Source organism: Chlorocebus sabaeus, chromosome 22, assembly GCF_047675955.1.
Source record: "Chlorocebus sabaeus isolate Y175 chromosome 22, mChlSab1.0.hap1, whole genome shotgun sequence".
NCBI classification, from domain to species: Eukaryota; Metazoa; Chordata; class Mammalia; order Primates; family Cercopithecidae; genus Chlorocebus; species Chlorocebus sabaeus.
The window spans coordinates 45,826,356-45,853,362 of record NC_132925.1 but is presented as its reverse complement, the minus strand read 5'-3'; the positions used below and the strand labels follow the sequence as shown (position 1 = coordinate 45,853,362).

Sequence of the window (27,007 nt, the reverse complement as noted above, 5' to 3'; positions counted from 1 at the left end):
CCTACTAGCATCCCTCAAGCTGGGGGCTGCGGGACCTACCTGGAGGAGGAACATTTGCCGCTTCTGCTTAAGGTAGCCACTCATGTTCTCAGGCTCCACATTCTTTTCTGCTGGAAGAAGAGGGAGGTGAGCAGGAGTGGGAAGCCCAGGCTGAGGAGGGGCCTGGCAGGTCTGCAGAGGAGCCTTCCGCCGGCTGCTGGGCACTGCTTTGCGTCCACGCCCAGGTGATTACCGGGACCATGGAAGGGAGTGTTCTTGTCCTCTGTCTCCACAAAAAGAGAAGGCTCTGCCTGAAATGTTACATTCTCCATGGCCAGAGTCCGGCCAGGTGGGAGGTCCTTACTGTGTCTGACTTGCGCCTCTCTAAGTTTTTCCCACACATAGCTACCTGTGATGGAGTTATATTAGATCTATGAATTAGGCACAGTCAGAGATAATAACGACTCATAAAAATAGAACAATTATAACAATATGCTGTAATAAAAGTTAGGCAAGTGGTCTCTTTCGCAAAATATCTTACTGTATTGTACTCACCTACTTTCAGCTCCGGCAACTGATGCCAAGGAAAGAGAAACCAAGGATAAGGTGGGGAACTATCCTATTAGGATTGAAAAGCTTTTAGGCTTGCAGTCCTGGAATAGAGCTTTGGGACGCCCCTGGAGGGGCCAAACACAGAAAAGGCGGGCCTTTCCAAAGCACTTCCCATCTGTGCAAGCCGAGTGGCACCGAGGTTCCAAGCGCCCCATGCGCCGCGGATGTGGGGCGCCACTGGCCCAGGTTCCCCCGCGCCGGAAGGGACGCACCTTTGGTCAAGGTGAGCTTCCAGGTATTGTAGTCGCGGAAGGCTCGCAGATGGTCTGCCTCGGTGCGCGCCTCCAGGTCCTCCTGCTTGTCCTCCAGCTGCAGCTGCCGTCGCAAGCTGGTGTGCTTAGCCAACACTTTGGAGGAGTAGGTCATCTTCTCGTGCACTCGCATCGTCTTCTGCTGCTGCCGCTCCTGGGGGCGTCGGGCCAAGTCGGGCGGGGCCCAGGCTCCCCACCCGCGTCCACTCCTAGGGGCGCGTGGGCCTGAGGCCTGGGACGCGGGTTTGCGCGTGAGCGCGGGAGGATGCCCGTGGAGTTAGGCAGCGCGGGGACACGGGGGCCTGAACACAGCAGCCCCGGGCTGACAGGCAAGCAGGCAGGGCAACTGTTGGGGAGGCCAGTTGCCCCTGAGAAGGGCGCCAGTCAGGGTCCCCTGGTTAAACACAGGCTGCCCGGTCAAATGAGTACTCCAGACCCACAGAGGGGACACCCTCACCCGAAAAGATGATGTCTCATTTTATCCGAAATCCACATTTAAGTGAGAGTCGTATATTTTGATGACCAGCCCAGGGGCAAGGAACCTAGAGGCTCTGGGGTTCCCGAAGACTATGGCTGTGTAGTGGGTGTAGCCTAGCTGGAAGGTCACCGTTGGTGGCCATCTCCACCTGCTGTCCACCCCACTCCAGTTCCTGTGCGGCCTAGGGGTGGCTTCGAGCCAGCCCTCCCTTGGGAAAAAACCCTCGGAGGAGGGGGAAGGCTGGACTCACCTCCCCACATCCCCACCCCGCCCCGTGTCCCTTTTGCCATCCGGTTCTCACGGTAGGGATATCCCCTGCCAGCTCCACACCCTCTCCCACTTTTCTGCATCGGCCCGGGAGTCTCTTCATATGGACTTTCTAGGGTCACTTCTGTTTCCTGCTGGGACCTACCAGGTACACAAACAGCATCTAAGAACCCAGGCAAATGGGTCCAGCCTGAGGCCCCTGGAGTGCACGTCCCCATCACTGCAGTCAGGAAAATGTCACCTACTAGATCCTCAGGGTACAAGGTGGCCTTTAGAAGACACTGGGCAGCTGACTGAGGGCAGGGCCAGACTGAGGGGGACCCTGTCGGGAGTGGGAGGTGGTGGTGGTGAGTGTCAGACCCTGCTGGGTGGGGAAGGGTGTAAGTGGGAAAACCTGCTGGGTAGGGGAGGTTGTGAGTGGGAGACCCTGCTGGGTGGGGGAGGGTATGGTTTGGTGACCCTGTTGGGTGGGTGAGGTTGTGGTTCGTTGACCCTATTGTGTGGGTGAATATGGCGTTTCGTGACCCTGTTTGGTGTGGTGGAGAGAGTGTGTTGGATGAGACTCTTAGTGGAAGGCAGGGGAGGTCCTGAGCTAGGGCTGGGCTTGAGTGTAGAGGAAAACCGAGTGCCTCATTGGAGAAGATACAGTAGGGTAGCCAAGGCGTGGGTCAGAGAATCTCTGGGTCTCAGTCAGTCTAGGAATCACAGCCCACAGGCTCAGCCCTGGTTTCTGATGTGGAGGCCTGGGCAGGCTGAAGCCTGTGCATCTCCACCCATGCCCTGCAGATGCCAGTGTAGCTGTTGCTGCCTTGGGAACCACGGCTGTGAGGAATCCCTGAGACGCTGAGCCCTGAGGGAGGTGGATGGAGGCTGTGGGGCAGCCCAGGTGCGACCCTGGGAAGGCTGCCATGCCTGGCACGTGGGGCAGGGCTAGGTGCCTAAGGCAGCAAGAGTGGGCTGTCCCCACTCCGGGCTCATAGCTCTCAGGGCTGGGAAAGCAAGAGGACAGGCTGGGGTGAAGATGGGGCAAGAGTGGGGTAGGTGCTGGTCCAGGGACCCTAGGCACCTGGGGGAGCATGTGTATGTATGCCATGGGTGACTCTGTGTGCGGATCTGACCTGCAGGAGTCCAGCCAGAGGAACGGCACAAGGCCTGAGCATAGGGGGTGCCTGTGGGATGGGAGAGGGCCTGTGAGGGCTGAGCTGGGCCTTGGAGGACCCAGAGAGTATCAGGAGGGGATGGCATTTCATGTAGGTGGCATTGGAAGTGATGGTGAGGTGACTGAGGCTGTTGCCACGGCAGCCCAAGAAGTCTATCTGACTGAGACCCAAGAAGAGTGGTGACAGACAGGGGAAGACGGGTGGGACACTGTGAGTCCTGAGAGCCAAGCCAGCTGATTTTGTAGGAAGTGGTGAGCCATTGACTATTCTGGAATGAGAAGGACCTGAGGAAAGTGCTCCTCTGAGAAGGGCAATGTGGCCACTCCAGGAAGCAGTGGGAGCAGGGAAGCTCCTGGAGGTGCTGGCATCTGTCCTGGATACTCACGGAGAGAGCCTTATTCCGCTCCTGATCTCTGAGCAAGAAGAAATCCACATCCCCAGACAAGTGGAAAGGATTTGCCGAAGGGTCAGGACCATGCTCTGGAAAGGGAGACACCTCGCTGCAAAGGCGAGCCAGCTCTTCCAGGCAGTGGTCTGTGTCTCCGGGGCCCCACTGCCCACCCAGCCCAGCATGGAAAAGCATGAGTGAGTGGGAAGGTTCTCCTGGATCCAGCTGTGCTTAAAGTCTAACCCTGGACCTTCCAGCTCCATAAAGGCACCTCTGTAGTTTAACCTGGTTTAAGTTGAGCTTCTGTCCCTGGCACCTGAAAGAGAGCTGGTGAGCACAGCCTTGTCTCACACATCTGCCCTCAGTCAGCCCTCACTGCAGGCCTCTGGAGTCTCCCTTATGGAGGAGGGAGGCTGAGCCTGCTGTTTGTCAGTGATAGGCCTAGTGACCAGGGTCTGCTGACACTGAACTCACGGCCCTTGCTGTGGGCCTCCAGGTGAACTTGCATCTGTCTTTTCAGGCCTCTCAGTCCTCCCAGGGAAGGCCAAGAACAAAGTACTTCAGACCTCGGGAGGGACCAGAGGCCCAGAGAGGGGCTTGTGAAGGTTTGCTTTGCAGGGTGGACTCTTGTCCCACTCATAATTCTACACGCTGACTGCAATTCGGAGACGGAGCTGATGCCAGAGGCCTCCCTGTGAGCCTCAGGCAGCCAAGAAGTCAGGTGGAGAGGGTAAACTGAGCACATGGGCTGCCTTCCCCGCCAGCCCAACACCAACCCCCCAGAAACGTTAGAAAACAAATGTAAAACTCCAGTACAGCTCTGGAAGACAGGGAGGGTGGCTCTGGTGTCACAGAAGTTGTTAGGAAGGTCTGGGAGAGGGCAGGCGGGTGGGATGGGGTGAGGAGGTGCAGCCTGGCACAGCTGCTGGGACAAGGGCATGGAGAACAGTGTGAGGCTTCAAGGCTCTGGGTGGCAGACACTGGGACACAGGCAGCTGGTGGAGGAACTGCCAAGCACTTGCTTCACCTTCCCAATCTGCACTTGCTCTCACTCCCTGTTCCTGTCCAGCAACTCAACCAGGGCAGAGGTGTTTGCCCTCAATTAGGAATCGTGGGACCTGGTGCTTGATCACAGGGGCAGAGAAGTAAAATTCTTTATGCTCCCAAACTGGCGATGAGCACATATGGGTGGCCCATCCCATGTCCCCATCACAAAAGCAAATGGATAGCTAGGAAGCACCCAGCACTTGCCATGGGAAAGACTGGGGACTTTCCATGATTTAATGTTCCTGACCGCCCAAGGAGGTGGGAATTATGGTTACTCCCATTTTACCTGTGAGGAACTGAGGCTTGGAGCAGTCAGATACTCTGCCAAGGTCCCGTAACTGTAAGTAGCTATGGGGAGACTGGCTTAAGAAGTCAGGCACTGCACCTGCAGTCTGGTGACTTGGGAGTGGTCAGAATTCATGTGAAGATGATTGACGTGTTTAGATGAAGATGAGCCCGCCCCAAAAATGGCAGTCATTTGAGGTGAATCATTCCAAAAATGCAGAGCTGGTTGAATGTTTTTAAGCCAATCAATGTAATGCCTTCCATTAACAGAACAAAACAGGAAATGATACAATCATTTCAAGAGATGCAGTAAAATTATTTGATAAAATTCAAAGCTTATTTTTGAATAAAACTCTTAGCAACTAAGAATAGAAGGGAACCCCCAAATCTGATAAAGGGTATTATGCTTTGGCTGAGTAACAGCCCCCAAAGATGCCCGTGTCCTAATCCCCAAACCTGTGAGAGTGTCACCTTCTGTGGCGAAAGGGCCTTTGCAGATGTGATTGAGTTAAGGATCCTGGGGTGTCCCGGCATGTCCGGGTGGGCCCAGTGTAACCACGGGGGTCCTTGTAATTGGGAGGCAGGAGGGTTGGGGCAGAACGAGGAGTGCAGGAAGAGAAGCCAAGGTGGAGTAATGTGATAGAAACACACAGAAATAGATAATCTGCTCTTGAGTGACATCTGGGTTAACAAGGAAATCAAAATGGAAATTTAAAAATTCTTTGAATTGAATAATAATGAGGTAAGTTATCAAAACCTCCGGGACACAGAAAAACAGTCCCAAGAGGAAAGTTCATAGTGTTAACTGCCTGCGTCAGAAAGTCTGAGAGAGCGCAAATTGACAACCTCATGTCACACCTCAAGGAACTAGAGAAACAAGAACAAACTAAATCCAAACCCAGCAGAAAAGAAATAGCAAATATCAGACCAGAACTAAATGAAATGGAAACAAAGGAAATACAAAGGATAAATGAAACAAAACCCTGGTTCTTTGAAAAAAATGAAATTGGTTTAGACCACTTGCCAGATTAACCAAGAGAAGAAGAGAGAAGATCCAAATAAACTCAATTAGAAATGAAACTGGAGATATTCATCCACCACCACAGAAATACAAAAGATCATTCGAGACTACTACGAACATGTATGTGCACAAACAGAAAACCTAGAGGAAACTGGTAAATTCCTGGAAACATACAACTCTCCTAGATTAAATCAGGAAGAAATAGAAACCCTGAACAGACCAGTAACAAGTAGTGAGATTGAATCCGTAATTTAAACATTGCCAACAAAAAAAAGCCCAAAAGCAGACGGCTTCACAGCTGAATTCTACCAGACATTCAAAGAAAGATTGGTACCAATCCTACTAAAACGATTCCAAAATATTGAGAAAGAAGAGATGCTCATAGAATCAAACCAGTATCACCCTGATACCAAAACCAGGAAAGGACAAAAAAACAAAACAAAACAAAACAAAAAACTACAGATCAATTTCCCTAACGAACATAAATGCAAAAATCCTCAACAAAACATTAGCTAACTGAATCCAACAGCACATCAGAAATATAATTCATCATGATCAATTGGGTTCCATCCCAGGGATGTGGACATGGTTCAGCATACACAAGTCAATATATGTGATACATCACATGAACAGAATTAAAAACAAAAACTACATGATCATATCAAAAGATGCAGAAAAAGCATTCGACAATATTCAGCACCCCTTTATGATAAAAACTCTCAACAAACTGTGCTGCTACCTTCGAAGACAGAGTGAGAGGCTTGAGCCAAGCCATGCAGGCGGCCACGCCTAGAGGTTGGAAAAGGCAGGAAGATGGGTTTTTCTCCCAGCCTCCAGGAGGAAGGCAGCCCTGCCAATGCTTTGGTTTAGTCCTACAGGACTTCTGACTTCCAGAACTGTAAGATGAGCTATTTGTGCTGTTCTAAACCTTTGAGTTTGTGGTGATTTGTCACAGCAGCAATAGGAAATAAATACAGATATCTACAAGAAACCTTCAGATGAGATACTGAATGTCCCTCCACCCATGTAGGATCAGACCAGGAGCAAGGCAAGGATGCCTGGTCTTGACATTGCTATTCTGCATTAAAATGAGGGTCCTCACTGGAGGAGTGATTCAAGAAAAAGGAATAAAAAGGTTGGATATGGTGGCTCATGCCTGGAATGCCAGCACTTTGGGAGGCTGAGTGGGAGGATCACTTGAACCCAGGAGGTCGAGCCTGCAGTGAGCCGAGATGGCACCACTGCACTCCAGCCTGGGTGGCAGAGTGAGACCCTGTTTCAAAAAGAAAAAAAGAAAGGCAGAGAAGGTATAAGGATCACAAAGGAAGAGAAAATAATGCCATTCAAGGTGGCATGATTGTTTAGTAGAAAACCCAAAGGAATCTACAAATGAAATGGTTACAATTAGGTCAATTAAGATGTGGTTTGTAGGTCTTATTGTGAAAGTAAAACAAAAAGTTGTAGAAGACACAATCAGAGGATATCATGACCTTGGGGGTCACTAAAGAGTTTTAAAATAAGACACTAAAAGCCATAACGAAGAAACGATTGAGCTACATGAAACTGAACTACACTAAAATTAGGAAGTTTTTTTTTTTTTTTTTGAGATGGCGTCCTGTTCTTTTGCCCAGGCTGGAGTGCAGTAGCATGATCTTGGCCCACTGCAACCTCCGCCTCCTGAGTTCAAGCAATTCTCCTGTCTCAGCCTCCTGAGTAGCTGGGACTACAGGTGCCCACCACCACACCCAGTTAATTTTTATAGTTTTAGTAGAGACGAGGTTTCATCGTATTGTTCAGGCTGATCTCAAACTCCTGATCCTAGGTAATCCACCTGCCTCGGCCTCCCAAAGTTCTGGGATTACAGGGGTGAGCCACTGTGCCCAGCCAGGAACTTTTTATTGGTGCCTTTTAGCACCGCGCAGAGAGTAAAAGGCAGTTCCAGGAGTGGGAGAATATATCTGTCATCCTTAGAACCAGCAAGTGACTTCTACCCAGTAAAGAGCTCCGATAAGTCATTAAAATAAACAGGCAGTGCAACAGACAAGTGGGCAGAAGATGGAAACAGGTACGTCCCAACACAGAATCATCAAATGACCCAGAACCATGTGAAAAGGGAATGGCCCTCCTGGGTTACCAGGAAATATGAGACACTAACATATACACAGAGGACAAAGTCATATTAAAAGGATCGACAGTGTCCCAAGTGGGGTGGAGAGGACACAGAGCAACTGGAAGTCGTATGCCTGTTGGTGGGACTGGGAATTGGTACAGTCCCTCTGGAAAACTTCATTTATCCAGTAAAGTTAAACACACAACCAGCAATTCCACTCTTGGGTGTGTACCCAGGAGATGCAAGTGCTTATGTTCCCACAGTGACATGTACGAGACTTCATAGCAGTATTATTTGTAAAAACTGGAAACAACCCAAATGTTCACCAGCAATAGAAAGAATAAATGCTTGGCATATGCACAGAAGGGACTCTGGCTAGGTGCAGCAATGTGGATGCCTCTCACAGACTGGATATTGAGCAAAAGCTGAAACTGAAAGGCTAGAGAGTGTGTGATTCCATTTACAGGAGGCTGGAGAGGAGGGTCAGTGGTTTGGTGGGGATAGCTGAAGAGTGGCTGTCTCTCAGGGAAGGATAATTTCTGGGGAGATGGAAATGGTCTAGATCTTCATAGGGCGGAGGAAACACGTTGTACACATTTGTCAAAACTCACAAACTGGGCCAGGTGCAGTAGCTCATGCCTGTAATCCTAGCACTTTGGGAGGCCGAGGCCAAAGCACTGATTGAGCCCAGGAGTTTGAGACCAGCCAAAGCAATATGGTGAAACCCTGTCTACAAAAAATACAAAAATGAGCCAGGTGTGGTGGTGCGCACCTGTTGTCCCAGCCACCCGGCAGGCTGAAGCAGGAGGATCGCTTGAACCCAGGAGGCTGAGGCTGCAGTGAGCTGTGATCGAACCACTGCACCCCAGCCTGGGTGACAGTGAGACCCTGTCTCAAAAAAAACAAAGGGATAGATGGGTGACTGCGTGAATGGCTGCTGTGATAGTTTGTGTGGAGGGTCAGGTGCTCACCCCCAGGTCTCTCTCCCTCCCGTGCCTCTGCATCCACAGCAGATGCGGGTGCTGCCTCTGCCCATGAGAAGAGCCTCATGACCAAGGGGAGCCAGGATCTAGTCAAGCACCTGGGGCTAATGTCCAAGGGCAGGAAGGATGGGCACAGAGAAGCAGTCCCAGTGCCAGCATCAGGAAGCAGACACACAAATGCAGAATGGGGACACTGGGCCCTGCTGCAGGAGAGGCGACACCACTGCTCAACAAGTCAAAGGCCAGAGAGTGATGGGATGGGCCAGGAAAGGGGCTGCTAGATTCACAGAGACTGAAGGAGCTCAGGTCTCCTTTGAATCCTGATTAGAACGAATCTTCTACAGAAGATGTTTCTGAGATAACTGGGCCAGTCTGACCGTGGGTTGGGCTGGTTCACTTTGTCAGGTGTGGTGATGGTGCTTGGGTTTGTACGGAAACACCCCTCTTGTTGAGAAGTGCACACTGAGGTAGATGAAATGACATGTCTGGATTTTACTTTAAAATATCCTAGCAAAGAAAAAGAGGGAAAGGACAGAGGAAGCAAATGGGCACATTTGAGTCAGTGGCAGAACCTGGTGGTGGGCCTGTGAGGCTCACTAGCTCCAATCTCTACATCTGGACATGTTTGAATTTTCATTTTATAATTCCATAATAATAAAAGAGAGGAAATGTGGTGGGGAGAGGAGTGGGAGCCTGGGCCATGGAGCACAGGCTGGGAGAAATGCTCACATCTGCAGACCTCAGCGGAAGGACCAGACTGGTCTGTTAGCCCAGGGGCAGAGTGGGAGACAGCAGGGAGTCCAGGCAAGGGAGGTCAGAGCCACAGTGCAGGAGGTGGCGATGCCCTGTGCAGGGCTACCAGGGTGAGGTACATGCAGCTAGCTAGCTGCCTGCCCTCCTTCCTCCTAACAGTGGCAGCAGTGTGCCCTCCTTGTAGATCCTGATGGCCATATGGCAAATTTAGCTGCTGGAATGTGGGAAGACATTGCTGCTTGGGACTTTGGGGAAGAATCCTTTCCCCTAGAAGGCTAAGTTGGCTGGAGGGTAGTTTTGCCCTTCCCTTTGTTCCTTTCGCTGCCTGGAATCAGATGTGCTGAGGCTGGAGCTGCAGCAGCCACTTTGTGAGCATGAGACAATCTTGTGGTTGAAAGCCCTAATTCCTTTCTGGTGGAGCAGAGAGACTTGGGGACTTGGTCACCTGAAAGGTTTTATGGAACTGCTGTTTATGGAGCCTCAGGAAAGCCTGCATTCCCTCCCACATTTCTCATTAATAGAGGGAGCAATAAGTCTTACTTTGTTTACGTGCCTGTTATTTCAAGTCTCTGTAATCCAATTCCTAATGGAAAGAGAAGCATTTCCTTCTGCCCTTAGCTCTCAAGACCTGGTCTGAGGGGGTCTGTGGGCAGAGGGAGAGGAGTTGCCTCCTGCCAACTTGGACTTTAGCCTCCCAGCTTGAAGGTTACCTTTGGTTTTTTTTGCCTGTTTCTTTGGGTTCTCTTCAGCACTTGAGGAAGAGCTGATGTTCACGGATTCCAGGCTGTTCTCTGAGGAGACACAAAAGTGAGGGCCACAGCAGTGACTCCCCTGGCCCATGAGAACTGTGAACACAGCCTGAGGTGGGGAATGTCTCAGACACACAAGGGTTCAGCGTCAACTCCCTCCTCTGTGAGACTGAGGGCTCTAGGTCCCAGACGATCACACTGACTTTGCTGGGAAGTTGTGAGAATTGTGCAAGAAAATAGCCTGGGAATTCCCTAGCACCTGTGCCTGGTGCACAGATGTTTTGTGCCTCCCCTTTCCCATCCTTCAGTGTGTGCCTTAAGAGTAGCAGTGCAAGGCTGTTTTACAGATGGACATACTGGGACCCAGGGAGGACAATGACCCCAAGCCTCTGACCCTGGCCTGGCCAGTGCCTTGCCTTAGGGGCTTCCTGCAGGACTTGGATGGAGGACCCTAAGACCCCACCTCCTCAGGGAGCTCCCACCCCTATCCCACTGTGAGGAGTGACCCTTCTGACCAAGCTAGGAAACTGGAGTTGTGCTGCCTGGAAGCTACAGCTGATTTTCTCCCCAAGGCCAGCAAGTCTCCTCCCCGTCCGGGGTGGGCTCCCCAGCACCCTGCTTCTTCAGGTGACTACTCAGGTGTTACTGCTGGGTCCCCAGTGCCTTGCAGTTCTCTTCAACCAATACCCATAGGGAAGGAGGCACGTGGCCTGACACCTCCTCCATTCCCACCCAGGAATCCTCTGTAGCTTGGAGATCCTGGTCAGTGCCTGAGGGACAGGGACTGCCAGACATGGTCTCTGGTGGGCTGCTCAGGGTGCCAGTCCTCCTGGGGTGGGATGGGGGAGGGGCTGTGTGGTCCCCGAGTGAAACAGTGAGCAGGAAGACAGGGCTTCTCTTGAGGTGGGGCTCTGATACCAAGGCCTGGGCCCTGAGCAGATGGTCATGGGGTGAGGGAAGAGTGAGGAAGATGGTGGGAGTCTTGTGGGACAGGTGGGAAGGACAGGCCTAGGCTGAAACTCAGAGGGCTTCAGGGCCACGCAGAATCCATAATGTATAGTCGGGGAGGCAGAGGCGGTTGGGAGGGGTGAGGCTGGGGAGAACTCAGGGGCTTGGCTGCTGAACCATGATTGTCCTCTAACTCTCTTAGTAGGCATGTGGTTAGATTTCCAGGTAGAATTTAATTAACCATATCATATATATCAGAAGATACCACTGTTATTTAAATAGACCAAAACCCAAACCACACAAACCAAAAGGCTATTAGAAATGAAAAAGCAACGGATCTAGATGAGGTCCCAGTTTCTAGGGAGGCTGAGGGGGAGGTTCCCTTGAGCCCAGGAGGTTGATGCTGCAGTGAACCATGATCATGCCACTGCACTCCAGCCTAGGTGACAGGGTGAGACCCTGTCTCTAAAACAAGAAAGAATGAAAGAGCAATGCACATATATAGCACGTATTTCAAACAACACAGGTTTGATGTATTGATATGATGAAATAGCCTCACCTGAAGCTTTTGATACCTATATATTTATTTTATTTTATTTTATTTTATTTTTGAGATGGCGCCTTGCTCTGTTGTCCAGACTGGAGTGCAGTAGCACAATCTCAGCTCACTGCAACCTCCACCTCCCAGGTTCAAGCGATTCTTCTGCCTCAGCCTCCCAAGTAGCTGGGACTACAGGTGTGCACCACCATGCCCAGCTTATTTTTGTATTTTTTGTAGATATGGGGTTTCACTATGTTGGCCAGGTTGGTCTCGAACTCCTGACCTCAGGTGATCCACCTGCCTTGGCCTCCCAAAGTTCTGGGATTATAGGTGTGAGCCCCTGTGCCCGGCCAAGATTTTTGCAGATCTGACTAGAAGTATTTTATGCACTGTTTTTTTTACCTGTTTCTTTGGCAAAAGAACATACACTTATATGCCCTTGCTTTTTCACTAAAAAACTCACCTGCTTACACACAAAAACGGAAATGAACCTTATGGACATTATACTTAGTGAAACAAGCCAGCCCCAAAGGACAAATGCTGTATGCTGCCACTCACAGGAGGTCCCTAGAGCATTCAGAGACTAAGTAGAACCGTGGTCACCAGGGCTAGGGGAGGGGGAATGGGGAGTTAGTGTTCAGTGGGGATGGAGGTTCAGTTTGGCCATGAGAAGAGTTATGAGATGGAGGGTGGTGATGGTCGCACAGCAATGTGAATGTGCTCAATGCCACTGAACCATACATTTAAATATAGTTAAGATGGTCAATGTTATGTGTATTTTATCACAATTTTAAGACTTGAAAGGAAGTTCATCTGTGGCTGGGTGCAGTGGCTCATGCCTGTAATCCCAGTGGGAAGGCTGAGGTGGGTGGATCATAAGGTCAGGAGATTGAGACCATCCTGGCCAATGTAGTGAAACCATGTCTCTATTAAAAATACAAAAATTAGCCGGGCGTGGTGGTGTGCGCCTGTAGTTCCAGCTACTTGGGCTGAGGCAGGAGAATTACTTGAACCCAGAAGGTGGAGGTTGCAGTGAGCTGAGATCGTGCCACTGCACTCCAGCCTGGGTGACACAGCAATACTCTGTTTCAAAAAAAAAAAAAAAAAAAAAAGGCTGGGCACGGGGGCTCACGCCTGTAATCCCAGCACTTTGGGAGGCCAAGGCGGATGGATCACAAGGTCAGGAGTTTGAGACCAGCGTGACCAACATGGTGAAACCCCGTCTCTACTAAAAGTACAAAAATAAGCCAGGCGTGGTGGTGCATGCCTATAATCCCAACTACTCAGGAAACTGAGGCAGGAGAATCACTTGAACCCGGGAGGTGGAGGTTGCAGTGAGTCGAGATCGCGCCACTGCACTCCAGCCTGAGTGACAGAGAGAGACTCTGTCTCAAAAAAAAAAAAAAAAAAAAGAGAAAAAAAGAAAATTCATCTGTTCACGCACAAGTCTCATCCATACTTAGCCAAGTTCCTCGGAGGACCCTGGGGTTTTTTTCTAACATCTTTTGCAATTTCTGAATTTTTGTAATGGTTACTCTTATAAAATAAAATTTCAGAATGCTCTAAATTTATTAGGCCAAGGAGGAAGTTAAGCCGTGGCACCTGACGTACATAACCTGTTTGCAGTTCTGCTTCTTAGGGAGTAACCCTCCTCCGGAGGTTGCAGTGAGTCAAGATTGCACCACTGCACTCCAGCCTGGGTGACAGAGCGAGACCATCTCAGAAACAAAACCTCATTGTTCCTGCTCTGTGAATGACTGGGAGACCGGACACCAGAACTCCCACTTCCAATCACTAGACTTTGTTACAGATTAACTGCCTCTTTATTGTCCCATACCTAATTCAGAGCAGATGGCACCCAGGACCCCATGATAGTTGCATCTGCAGTGTGGAATGATAAATATACCTGTCCAGAGAGAAAAGGATCCCTTAGCAAGTCAGATCCTTGTAATGTGCATGCAGCCTTCCATAGAAGGATGCTGAAATTCTGCTAAACTTCCCAAAGCTTTGTCTAGATAAACAATCTTAAACTTCTATACTTTGGAACATGGACTTTCATTCTCTGGATCTCTGATTACCGGTGACCTGTCCTCAACTTTGTGCTTGGAGAAACTCTAAACATGATTCTGACTCTTTTGGTTATTTTAGCTTGATACTCTCTCATCACCAACTTTAGTGGGACTGCTTTCCCTACACCAGAAACTGTCACTCTAACAGGTCACAAAGGGCATCTCAGCTTTCATTTGCATTTCTTAATTCGGAAGAAACTGTGTGTCTTTTCGGATGTTAATTATCCATCTTCTTGCCTCATTCTGTTAGTATCCTTTGCCCATTTCTCTACTGAAGTGTTCTAGTTTCTAGATGATTCTTGAGAACCTTCATCTATTATATTGATGGACACTGGCTTATTTGTCATATATGCTGAAAATAATTCTCCTTCAGCTAATTTGACTTTATCATTCATTTTCCTTGTATGGAAATTAAACTTTCACTTAAAGAAATGCTTTGGGGTTTAGTGTCTTGTTTAGAAAGGCATCTGCCACTGAAGTTTAAATATTTTTTAGAAAAAAATATTGTGTTTTCTTCTAGTATTTTAACATGATTTAATTTTTTAACTTAAAAAGTCTCTATTAAGGTATAAGTCTACTTTTATAATAATTCAGGAGAAATAGGAAAAGAATGAACTGGTTGTGAAACTTTCTCATAAAAAAGGATAAAATAGGCCAGGTGCGGTGGTTCACGCGTGTAATCCCAGCACTTTGGGAGGCCGAGGCAGGCGGATTACTTGAGGCCAGGAGTCCAACAACAGCCTGGCCAATATGGCAAAACCCTATCTGTACTAAAAATACAATAATTAGCCAGGCATGATGGTGCACCTGCAATCCCAGCTACTCTGGAGGCTGAGGCGGGAAGATCACTTGAACTGGTGAGGTGGAGATTGCAGTGAGCCGAGATTGCACCACTGCACTCCTGCCTGGGTGACAGAGTGAGACCCTGTCTCAGAAAAAAAAAAAGATAAAATACACTCGACTGGGCACTCCATTCATGTGACACGAGTTCCGAACATCAGAAGGTCCCTGTATCGTCTATCCATCGGAGTCTTTTGGGCTGTGTCCTGGGCCATTCTCTCTCCTTTCCTCCTAGGTGCCTCACCAGTGCCCATGGCTTCAGTTCCAGCCCCAGTGGATTTGCTGATGCCCTCATGTTTCCACCCACTCTCCTGAACTCTGGGCCTCCATCCACAGCAGCCTCTTCAGAGTCTCGGCCGGGAGTTTCCCACTGGACACTGACACTCACACATCGCCAACTGAGCTCCTGGCCTTCCCCCTCCTGCGGAACCTGCTCCACCCCTGGCCTTGGCCATCTCAGCAAACAGCACTGTGATGCACAGGTGTCACTGAGGAGACAAGGCATCCCCAACGCCCTCTTCTCCCTCATTCCATACCTGATCTCAGTCAGTCGCCAGATCCCACAGACTCTCTCCTGAGGAGCACTGGGCCCAGCCACCCCTGCCACCTGCACCCTATTTGCTGGTTCTCTGTGATTGCCCCTACCTGGACTCCCACAGCAAGTCTGGACTGCACCCCCCACCCCTGACCCCCCAGGCAGTAAACTCCTGGAGGGCAGGCATATTAACCATGCCTTTTACCTTCTCAGTTAGATGCTTTGACCTCTGGGGCCTTCCTGAGCCTAGAGGACCTTCCCTTCCCTCCCCTCCCCCTAGGATTAGCCAATCCCTGGAGATAGAAAATGACTTGCCCAGAGCACACCTTTCAAATGCAAAGCACCCAATCCAGAGCCCACATCCCACCCAAAGCCTCTATCAGTCTCTCACTCTCAAGACCACTGATCCCTGCCATCTCCCCGCAGAGCCACCAACAGACAACCAGGGGCAGCCCCGTGCCCTAGAACCCCAAAACTATTCTTGCAAATCAGTCCTATACCTGCTCCCTCACCTGCTTCCTTCCTGTGATTGCATAGTGGAGGCTCCTGACCACATCCCCCTCTCCCTCAGCTTCCTGGCTGACCCTGCAGCTTCCCCCACACAGCCCTGCGTGGTGCAGCCCCTCTGTCCTAGGGATCTGTGAGTAAGCAGCCATTTATCCAGTGGCAGTCATCTCCTGCTCTTTTGACCTCACCACACCGAGCAATAATAAAACCTGTGTTTTAAACCAGCAGGAGCCATGTCTGTCCCATCCCTCACCACTCCCAGGACTGGGTTAGTGATGGTGCCAGACAGTGGCCAGGTCTCCTCGGAGTGCCCACCAGGGGCTGCAGAGCAGTGCTTGGGCACCGTGATGGAAGGACTCTGGCCGTCTCTGGGCTGGGACACAGGGTGATGCGTGCTCACTCAGCATCCGCCCAGTCACAGCTGTGGGCACTTTCTCAGGGTCAGGTGTGGCTGGGGATGCTGCCTTGAAGGTGCCATGTCTGCCTTCCGGGAGTCCACCTTCTGGACAGACAACAGGCAAACAAAATAAAGAGAAGTGAGAGATATTCCAGTGGCTGTGGCAACCAGGGAGCCCACGGAGGACGCACCATCAGAGCAGAGCCCCAAGGAGAGTGTGGTGACATCGTGGGGTCATGGAGGCAAAGGCTGCAGGCAGAGCTGAAGAGGAGCCACTGGGGCCAGCATGGCTGGTAGGGTGTGACACTGGGGAGCACAGGGATGAGGCCATTGGGAGCCACAGAAGGACCAGGGTTTGGCAGGGATGCTCTCCACAGAATTGGGCCACATCTCATCCCCATTCACAGGTCAGTGTCCTCCCCTGCAGCTGGGCACAGCCACACCTCCCTCCATCCCCTCCTCCTCCCACCTGCTGCTCCCTCTCCCGGGACACTATCTCCATCATTCCCCATCTCTGCTCAAATGTCACCTCCTCCAGGAAGCCTTCCTGATCCCCCTGTCTAAATGCTCCCCACCACAATCACTGAATCAGCCTCCTATTTCAGCACTGCTGGGAACCATCCTATTTAGTTGTTTACTTCACTTATTTAAGACATTTTAAGAACATATTTTTTGATTGCAGTAACATACATACTATATATATATGTGTATATATATATATGATTTGCCATTTTATGCCATTAAAACCTTTTTAGTATGGTAAAATATATATAATGTAAAATTTGCTATTTTAATTGGTTTTAGGTGTACAACTCAATAGCATTAATTACATTCACAATGTTGTACAACCACAACCAATACCTATTTCAAAAACTTTTCATCACCCCAAACTGAAACTCTGTGTGCATTAAACAACTCCCCATCCTCCCCTCCCCAGCCCTGGCGACCTCCATTCCACCTTCTGTCTCTATGACTCTAACTGCTCCACTCACTTATATGAGCGGAATCATACAGTATTTGTCTTTTCGTGTCTGGCTAATTTTACCCAGTATAAGGTTTCCCAGGCTCATTTGTGTTGTAGCATGTATCAGAATTCCCTTCCCTTTTGAGGCTGAATAGCGCTCCTCTGCACGGATGCACCACATTTTCTGTATCTGTTCCTCCACCGATGGATACTCAGGCAGCTTCCACCACTTGGCTCTTGTGAATAATGCTGCTGTGAACATGCGTGTGCTAATAGCTGAATTCCTGCTTTCCGTTCTTTTAGGTACATATCTAGAAATAGAATTGCTGGATCACATGTTAATAATGTTTACATTTTTGAGGACCTGCCTATTTTTCTCAGTGGCTGAATCATTTTACACTTTCACCAACATGTAAAAGGGTTTCATTTTCTCCACATCCTCGCCAACACCTGTTATTTTTGTTTTTATGTTTTGATCGTAGCCATCCTAATGGGTGTGAGGTAGTGTCTCATTTTGGTTTTGATTTGCATTCCCTTAATGACTGATGATGTTGAGCATCTTTTCTCCTGCTTGTAGGTCATTTGCATATCATCTTTTGAGAATTATCATTCAAGTCCTTTGCCCAGTTTTGAATTGGGTTGTTTGCTTTTTGTTGTTTTTGTTGAGTGTTAGGATTTCTTTCTATATTCTTGATATTAATCATTTGTCAAAGATTTCTAAATGTGAGCTAATCTCAGATAAAAGTCTAGCTCTCTCGAGGGTGGAGGGGGTGGGGAAGTACAGCACTTGACCATCAGGGCCAGGAGGTTGCTTTAGCCTGTGGAGTTGGAACAATGGTCAGCCACTGAGTGGGCCCCTCAGAAGCAAGCCATGGTCAGCAATCAAGCACACAGCCTGATTTTTGGAGGACAAGATCCTTATTTCCCACCCTGGCACCAGCAAGCTGTACCAAGAATGCAGGCCACCTTCTCCCTGCTGCCTGCTGCAGGCTGGAGGCTGGTACAGCCACTCCAGAAAATGCTAAAAATTCACTAAAATATCCCAGCCTCCTCATCAAGATCTTCCCTGCAAGCTGCAAGCATACTAAACTCCAGAGTTTCGGAATAGTTGCTTCTGATAATTCACACCAGCACAATTGTTTCAGGGGAGGGATTTCTGGAGCTTCCTACTCTGCCATGACGTCACCCCTGTTATCAATGAGTTGCTTGCTCCATTTCCTTTATGGGCTGTTCATTGCTGGTGAACAGAGACAAACTGGTTTTTCTGTGTTGGTCTTGTAACCTGCAACTTTGCTGAGTTCATTCATTTACTCTAGTAACTTTCTTGTGGATTCTTTGAGATTTTCTATATATAGGATTGTGTCATCTGTGAATAGTTTTACTACCTCTTTTTCAATCTGGATGTTTTACTTCTTTTTTTCTTTTTCTTGCCTAATGACCCTGGCTAGATCTTCTAGTGCAATGCTGAACAGTAGTGGTGAACGTGGGCTTCACTGTTTTGCTACTGATCTTAGAGGGAGAGCTTGTAGGCTAACAGGTTTTGACTGAGGCCTGTCATGTGCCAGGCTCTGGGGGGACAAATGCCCCTGCTGGATGGGAGTGAGACAGTAAGCAACATAAGTGAGGAAGGGTCAAGAGGCCAGAGGGTAGAACGTGTCACTGAGAAAATGAAACAGGGAACAGCAATGAGGGACGTACGGCAGGCGGGGCACTGCGTTTTACCTTGTTTAGGGGAGGCCCCCCTGTGGAGCTGACATCTAAGTGAGCTCCTGTGGGGCATGAGGGAGGGAGTCCCAGGAAAATCCGGAAGAGCATTCCCTGTGGAGGCCACAGCAGCGCTGAGATACTGAGTGGGAGTGAAGCAGGCCTGGCCTGGCCAGGGCTGCAGGAATGGATGGAGCCAGTGAAGGTGAGAGCTGTTTGCTGCACTCTCCTAAATGCTCAGAGAGCAGGCGCCTCCGTCTCATGGTCCTCTGTGCCCCAGCCCGGCACAGTGCCTGACACACGGTAGGTGCTCCATAAATATTAGTGAAATGACTGTGGGTCCCTGCGTGGCCTGATGCGGGCTGCATGTGTGGACGGCCCACTCTGCCCACGAGGCCACCAGGTCAGGCTTCGGATGTCCCAAGATCAAGGTTAGATTACTGAAGACCATGTTTCTCCACACTGCCAAATTAAACTCCTGCCTCCAGACCTTCACATCCCTCATAGCCAGAACTGGCAGGGGAACGGCCTGGTCATCTGGGTTTAACAACCTCTCTAGATCCCATGCCCTTCCTGAATGCTCCCATTGTGGGGGACGTGGACTTGAGAAGCAGCAGCAGGAGCCTGCAGGGCATCCTGATTTGATGCGTGTGAGCACGGCTCCTTCAGCAGGGCCAAGCCTCTCCCAACCCGCTCCTCCTGGAGTCTTGTACCTGGAGCCTGGTGTCTTGGGAAATATATTTGGCTGCTCAAGGAACAAACTCCCCATAGTGAGGCATGGGCAGGGTTCTGGCCCAGAGGGACCAGCTGCAGGCCCCTCTCCTGGAACTGGCCCCTCACTGGGCTGGGTGCTGAGAGTACAGGGCCAGAGCTCTGGGCACTCCTGCAGCCCCCACCCCTGCCCACCCTGACGGGGAGGCCTGTGGTCCACTCTGGCTTTCCCTGACTCTTCAGCCTGGCCAGGGTTTCCATCGGGTGCCCTCTATCCTCTGCTTCAGGGGCGAGGCCTTGCTCAAGGTCTCAAGGGAGGCTGTGGCCAAACCAGCCCCTCTGCTGGCTTTTATCACAGAAGTCATAAAGCTAGACACTGAGCAGTCTCCCTCTTAAATCCTTCCCGTCATCTGGGCAGAGGCCAATAGTCCTCCTGGGCCACAGGCCCTACCCAGTTGGCCCATGTTGGCCTCCTATCTCTCCCTTGCCCTCTCCCACCTTAGGGCCTTTGGGCCTGGCTGGCCACCTATAATGCCCTTTCCCCACTTGCCCTCCAGGCCCCTGCCCTGGGCCCTCTGGCTAAGGCTGGGGTCCTATCTGTACTTGGCTCAGCATCCCCAAACCTCTCACTCCAGGTGGCTCAGTGTCATTCTGCCCTACGTTTGCCCCAGCTCCTGCAGCTGACCCCAGGACACGGAGCTCAGCAGTCTTCCAGACTGGACCCCCTGGCCAGGTCCCCTGCACACGTTGCCCATGCCAAACCCCCTGACCCACCCAAATCTGAGACCCCCGACCCTGGGTGCCAATCCTGGCTCTGCCTGTCTGGCATGGTTTTCTCACAAATGCACAGGCCCTCAATCAATCTCGAGGGACTACCAATGCCACAGGGTCACAGGGTACCCCAGGTAGGCATTCCCCCTCATACCAATAAACAAATCAATATAGTTTACATGTCCTTCAACTGTCTTGTGGGAGCATAATTATCTGCATTGTTTTATGGGCATACTGAGAGTTAATTTGTTATCTATAAACATTTTAAAGCCATTTTTCTAACCCTATTCCAGCCTTTTTTCATTTTAAAATTTACTTTGAAGCACAAAAAGAGAACGAGAGAGCACGTGCATGCATAAGTGTAATGGTGGAGGTCACTGTTTATAGCAGCACACTTTCTGAAACAAGCTAATCACCCATATGAACAGGGAATTGGTTAATAAATTATGATAGCGCCATACTGAAAGATTACTTTTCTGCTGAAAAGCACAAAAAGTATAAGGGAATTCTTGATGTATTGATAAGGAACAGTCTCCACAATGTATGGGTTAATTTTAAAAATTAAGGTGCAGACAGGGTTTTCATTGTGTGGTCTCTGTGTAAGAAAAGAACAAGCCCCATCTACACACATTTGCCTGTATGTGCACTGAGCTGGTAGCCTAGAAGAGACAGGTGACACTGGCTACCTCTAAGGAGAGGGCACTGGGTGCCTTTGACAGGGTGGGAGGGGCTTTTCACAATGAGGGGCTTTTACACACTTTTGAATTTTGAACCACGAAATACTATGGCTGGTCAAAACCAAATTAAATTCCAACAGAAAAGCTGAAGGGCCCCAGGTGGGCCTGGGCAGCCTCCCTCAGCACCACCCTGTGTGAGATCCTGGCAAATGCATGCAATTCCCCAGGGCAGGCAAGTTCCATCCAGGGAATAGTGCCAGCTGACCACCTCGTTGGAGCCCAACCTGGCATTTGTGGTCTGAGGGGTGCTGAGAGAAGCTCACCTTCACGGTGACACCTTCCTCATGGTCTGTTGTGGGTTGAATTGTGTCATCCCAATTCATATGTTGAAGTCCCAACCCCCACTGTCTCAGAATGTGACCTTGTTTGGAAATAAGGCCTTTGCAGCTGTAATTCACTAAGCTGAGGCCATTCTGGAGTGGGGTGGGCCTCCAATCCAATGTGATGGGGTCCCTGTAAAATGGGGAAATTTGGACACAGACACACACAGGCAGAATACCACCTGGGCAGGAAGGCTGAGATGGGAGTGATGCTTCTACAAGCCAAAGAGCACCAAGGATTGCCTGCAAAGCAGCGGAAGCTGGGAGAGAGGCCTGGAAGGGGTTCTCGCTCAGAGCCCTCGCAGGGACCTGGCCTTGTGGGTACTTGATCTCAGGCATCCAGCCCCCAGACCTTGAGAAAACAAATGTCTGTGGCTTCAGCCCCCCAGTTTGTGGTGGTGCTTTGTTACAGGAGCTGCAGGGAACCCACATGCATTGTCTCAAGGGAAATGGGCAGATCTATGACTCCTGCCTAGTGCTTGGTTTAGAGCCACCTTAACCCTTGAGGGAGCTGGAAAGGTTCCAAGGCTACCCCTGACCTCTGAGAGTGCCCACCCTGGCCCAGTACTTACTGTCATTGGTCATGTTCTTGGAGACTATATTGGACAGTGTCTCAGACATCTTGGCTAAGGCCCAAGAGGTTGATGCAAGGCTTCTCCTCTTCTAAAGGAGATCCTCACCTGGGGAGTGACACAGTGCTTAAGTCTGGTGGTCCCTAAGCCCAGAGCTCCCTTCCCCTGGGTGGCTGAGAGCCACCGGCATTTGTTGAGGGCTCGCCACATGGGGACACCTGCCTGTTCCCTGCCTCTCCCACCCGAGGGTCCACTCTTCTCTCCTGGACCTGGCTCTAGCTGCCTACTTTTTCTGTGCTTAGAACACATCAGTCTTGGCCTCGAGGGTTTGCATTTTCAGCCTCCTCAGCCAAGAGAATATTCTCCCATACCCAGATGGGGGTGGTGGGCTCCCCTCTCTTCAATTCCGAGCTCAAATGTCACCTCTTTAGAGAGACCTCTCACCATCCCATCCAAAGTGGTTTCTTCCTCCCCACCCCGGTGTGGCCTTTATTTTCTTCTGTGCAATTCCCACTATCTGATTATCACTTGAAAAATCTGTTCATTGTCTACTTCCCCCTAAAATGTGAGCTCCATGAGAACAGGGGGTCTTTTCCTCTCATCCAAGCTCCTGATATACCCTTGGCACGCCTTAACTTCATCCGTTGAATGAATTTTCATTTTTGCAGGGGAGGAAGCAGAGATTCAGCGAGGTGTCCAAAGTCACAGTCAGGAGGGGCTGCCTCTGGAAGGGGCCCAGGGCTCTAGGCTTGTGCCATTCCCGCCGCATTCCTGCTACATCCCCCTATTGGGTGAGCCTGGGGTTCGCAGGGTCTCCTCCTGACACCTGGCGCTCTGCCAGGCCCTGGGCCACACAGCAAGGTGCACAGGGATGGTAGGACAGATGGGATGGATGGTAGGACAGATGGGGTGGATGGTAGATGGTTGTGTTTCAAGCAAGTGTCATGCGAGCAGAGGGTGGGGAGCCTTGCAAGGCGCCTTGCCAGGGGCGCGTGAGAGGTCCGCTCCCGGCCACGCGCGCCCCTCGGGCCCTGGTTTCGCACCTCTGCCACCGCCCCCACGCGCCCTCACGGACCCCGCGCGCCCTCTCTACCCCGGCCCCGCGCGCACCCACCGGCCCCAGACTGCCCAGGCTCACTCCGAAGCCTCCGCGCTGCAGTTCTCAGCTCCAGGAGCAGGGCTCTTGGGTTTACGTCTCCAAGGCAACCATTCTTCAGGCTGGTTGTGACGCCACAAAGGCCGCGGAGGCTGGGAGCGTGAGGGCTGGGCCTGCGGGCCGCTGGACAGGCAGGGCGCGGGGCACAGCTGCCGGGTCCGAGCTCCTGGCACGATGTCCTCCCTGACGCCGCCAGGACAGCGCCTGGCCCAAGCCCGGGGCCTGGTGAACGCGGGTTTCTTCCTCTGAGGTTCATTCATCACTCCGCACTTGGGCCGGGTCCTTTCTTTCATCTTGATTGATTTATTCACCACGTGCCAAGTGCTGAAGGGGATGGATGCTTTTGGAACAAAAATAGCCCTGGTTCTTTCCTGGGGAGGGATTGCACTTTCTCGAGGGGCATAAAAAAACTCGTTAGAAAAGCAAGTTTTCAGTCCTCACCCCAGAATCAGAAACTCGGGTTGGAGCCCAGCAATCTGTGTCCTGACAAGTCCACGCGAGACCCCAGTGCTGGCTAGGGTTGGAAAGCCACTGCTCTACCGAGCGAGCGAGACCCATCATAGTGGGACAAGCGAGAGGATGAGGCCATGCAGACCAGGGCAAGTTTTGGGCGTCCAGGTCCACCAGCTGCTTGCAGCCAGGGGCACCTGGGTGTCTGGTCCCTCCACTCAGGGATCCTGCCTCCCCACAAAAAGCAACAGCAGGAGACCCCTCTTTGAGTTCTGAACATATTCCTAGATTTTCCCAGTATCTATGGGGATTGAGAGATTGACAAAGGCTACTTGGAGCTGAGAACACAGTCAGGGACTCATCTTTTTGGGGACATTTAGGGGTTTCTGGAGGGACTCTGGAGCAGTCTGCAGCCCAGCAATGTAGTCCTGGTGAGGATCCCAGCTGTGCCAGGCTCTGCCTAAGGCCGGTATAGTGGGTGGGAAGACCACATCCACAACAGGAACTCCACTGGAGCTAGGGGTGGGAGTGAGGAGGAGCTAGCAAGATGGAAGGAGCAGGGATCCCTGAATCTTCGCTGGTAGAATAGTGTCCCAACTTGCAATATCCACAGTGGGCTTTGCATAAGGAAGGAAGAACGTGGTATTGTGTTAAGCCACATAAGTGGTTAAGTGATTTGTGCATGTGCACATATGTGCACGTGTAGTGTGTGTGTGTGCATGTGTGCACGTGTGTGTTTGTTACAGCTGCTAGTGTCAAATATGCTGAAGGACAAGTAGTCCCTTTACCCTTAGGAGAGAGGCTCCTTACACTGACATTCAAAGACCTCAATGACCCGGCCCCAGCCTCACTCTGCAGCCTTATCTCCCTACAAACCATCAAAGCAGAACAAAAAGCTGTGCCTCCGATTTAGGTTTCAGCAGACCACAAGAAGCACTTCATGAACTGGTGACTCAAGTAGAAAAGTGTTTTTGAAATGGTTTATCGAAACACAAGGTGTTCTAATGAGGCTTTTAGGAAGCTAGAACATAAGTGACCCAAAGAGAACAAAGGTACCCAGGCTCCTGCCCATTCATTGTGATCAACAGATCAGTTTATGAAATGTCGTGAATCTCCCCATGAACCCTACAGAGTGTTTTCTATGTGCCAGTTGCTGTTCCACACGCTTGACACCAATCCACCCATTTCATCCGTATGATCACCCTACCTTTGCATGAGTTGCCGTGTGGACAGAGCAGGGACACAGTGAGGCAGTGGATTGCAGCTCTGCTCTTACCTAGAACACACTGCCTCTCGCCAGGAATCGTCCTACCATTTTATGCAGTTATCCCAGACAGTGATGCACAAGCTTTGGGGAAAAAAAAAACCCCACAAGTCCAAAAGTGTACTTCATAATAAAGGCAAGTTCTCTAGTCAGTTTGTGTGTTCTGGCCTTTGTTTTTGCTCTTGGTAGCTTACAAGGTTAGAAAGAAAACCACCTAGAAAACGTGACCTGATTTGGAACTTTTAGTCTTAGCCTAACAGATCTAACTAGAAATACCATTTGCTGATTGAAAGCTAATTTATAAAATCAGGTGGGTGATTGGTGGAGCGATGGTGGCTGGCTGGCTGTGTGGTGAATTGTAGTGGCCTGTGAGCTGGCCAGCCCAGGCAGCGGGCATGTGGGTGTCTGCTTCAAAAGTCTTCCAACATTTCTGTATGTTTGAAGCTTGAAAATGTTCATAATCAAACACTTTGGGACAGCTAACAGTCTTCTTAAAGGAGAAATTTGTATTTCTGATTTCATATTTTCCTCCTCAAACAAGGTATATCAGTCTGGGCCCTTGGGAATAAACAACAGAAAGCAACTATAGCCAGTTAAAGGAGAAAAGGACATGGGGGTGCCCCCAGACTCCGTAGGACAACAGGGAATCAGGCTGAGAGATGTTGTAGCCTGGAGCGGAGCCCAAAGCCATGGCAGGCGTGTTCCGGCAGAGACCATGCTGTGATCTGAAGTCGGCTTTGTACTCCTGACTGGTAGGCAGCACCTGGATCACCTGCTTGCACCTTGGGCCTTCCACACAAGATCTCTGGCTTCTGCCGTTGGAGGAGGGACTCAGAAACCAGGGGGATCAAGGGTTGTCCTGTACCCAGACAGGGTATTCAGAGGTTTACCAGAATGACAAAGCCTGAGAGAGCAGCTGGTGTTCCTTTCCTGCAGCACCTGGTCTCACTGTTGTTCTGCAGCACAGCAGGCCAGGGAGAATTGGAGGGTCACCTTCAAGGTAAAATGCCTTAGATGCCCAGATCTCTCACTTGTGGGTTTTCCTTTTGCTGAGAGGTGGTAGGATATGGAGAATGACAGCCATATCTACCGTGCTTCATGGTGAGTCAAGGGCTTTCCACAGGGAGGACAGTGATATGAGCTCTTTGCACTACTTACACTGCCCTAGGATCCCCTGCATGGGTTGTGACCAGCAGGACTTTGTCTACCATGTTTCAGGTGAAAGCTGCAAAGTACTTAAAGAGTGTCTGAAGCCCCATCCCCCCTCCCTCTCTGGGCATGTGTCCCCACCCAGTGCCAGGTGCTGTAGCTTGGCATGCTTTTTATATTTTGTGAGCAATCACATTAATCAGATTGCTTTCCTGCCAGCTCAGATGGACAGATAATTTGATTGGAGTCTGGAAAAAAACAGGGATGACTTTTGGCATCCACATCCCAGGCATATCACATTTGACCACAGTGTCAGAGAAACAGTGCTAGTGGAATTAAAAAAAAAAAAAGTCTTGGAGCCCAGAGTAAGACTAGGCTCATATGTGGTCACAAGAGACCACATATCCTATGGAGGCGCCTAGATGGAATTGGGGAAATAGACAAATGGGCAGTGGTGGCTAATGGAGATGGGATTTTGCTCTTTAGGGTGATGAAAATGTTCTGAAATAAGACTATGATGAACATTAGATTTACTCTGAATATAGTAAATGCACTTTAAATGGGTGAAGTTTAGACATGTAAATTATATCTCAATAAATATGTTCAAAAGGAGAAGAAGAAAGGGGTCCACATTGCCAAGTGTTCTTGAGTGGCCAAGCAAGAGGGACTGAAGAGTGTTCATTGGATTTGCCAACAAATCGGTTGACCTTGGTGTGAGCAGTTTCGGTATCTTCTGGGGGACTGAGATAGATGGGTGATGAGGAAGAGGAGAAAGTGCCCTGGACAGCACTTTCAAGGGTCCTGGCAGTGGCTCCATCTTGCTCTCTTATGGGTGTGCAGACCCACAGTGGGACTGGGGAAATGACCCTGGTCTTCCCTACAGCTCTGGTGGAGGCTAGGTCATTAAAGCCAGACCCCCAGTTCAGAGGGCAGGATGCTGGGGCATGCAGCATGGGGGGTGAGAAAGGTGCATGGCACTGGCCTGGGTCCCAGATGTGCTCCTGGGCATGGTCTCCACAGGCGGCAGGGGAGGGGGGTGCAGGTCCCAGGTGGTTAGGGGACTGTGGTCAACTGGGAAGAGGGGCTGAGACTAGACCAGGTTGTGGGCATAGAGGAAATGAAAGAGACACACACAGAGAGGGAGAGGGTGTATGGAGGCAGAAGGCAAGCTGGAGGGACCATGGTGCTGAGGAGGCTGGGTTGGGATCCAGACACAGGAGGAAGGGCAGGAGATGTGAGCATTAGGCGTGCTCCCCAGGAGGGTGTGATTTAGCCCAGGAGCCCAGGGA

At 50.5% G+C, this 27,007-nt stretch overlaps 1 protein-coding gene across 3 annotated transcripts in view; it reads right to left on the bottom strand.

The window, feature by feature from the left end:
- The window catches only part of CFAP100 (cilia and flagella associated protein 100), a 41,471-nt gene extending 18,353 nt beyond the window's left edge, over window positions 1-23,118 (bottom strand). The window contains exons 1-6 of one of the 3 annotated variants that reach the window (XM_038003445.2): window positions 22,814-23,118; window positions 21,700-21,807; window positions 10,045-10,125; window positions 3,133-3,227; window positions 804-996; window positions 40-107 (exon numbers count right to left, since the gene is read on the bottom strand). In XM_038003445.2, coding sequence (XP_037859373.1) covers window positions 40-107; window positions 804-996; window positions 3,133-3,227; window positions 10,045-10,125; window positions 21,700-21,748 — 486 coding nt within the window. In that variant the 5' untranslated portion in view covers window positions 21,749-21,807; window positions 22,814-23,118. Of the gene's footprint in view, window positions 1-39; window positions 108-803; window positions 997-1,621; window positions 1,729-3,132; window positions 3,228-10,044; window positions 10,126-21,699; window positions 21,808-22,813 lie in introns of those variants that run through there. The other 2 variants (XM_007985513.3, XM_038003447.2) reach the window with 2 other exon arrangements.
- Between the last annotated feature and the right edge of the window lie 3,889 nt (window positions 23,119-27,007).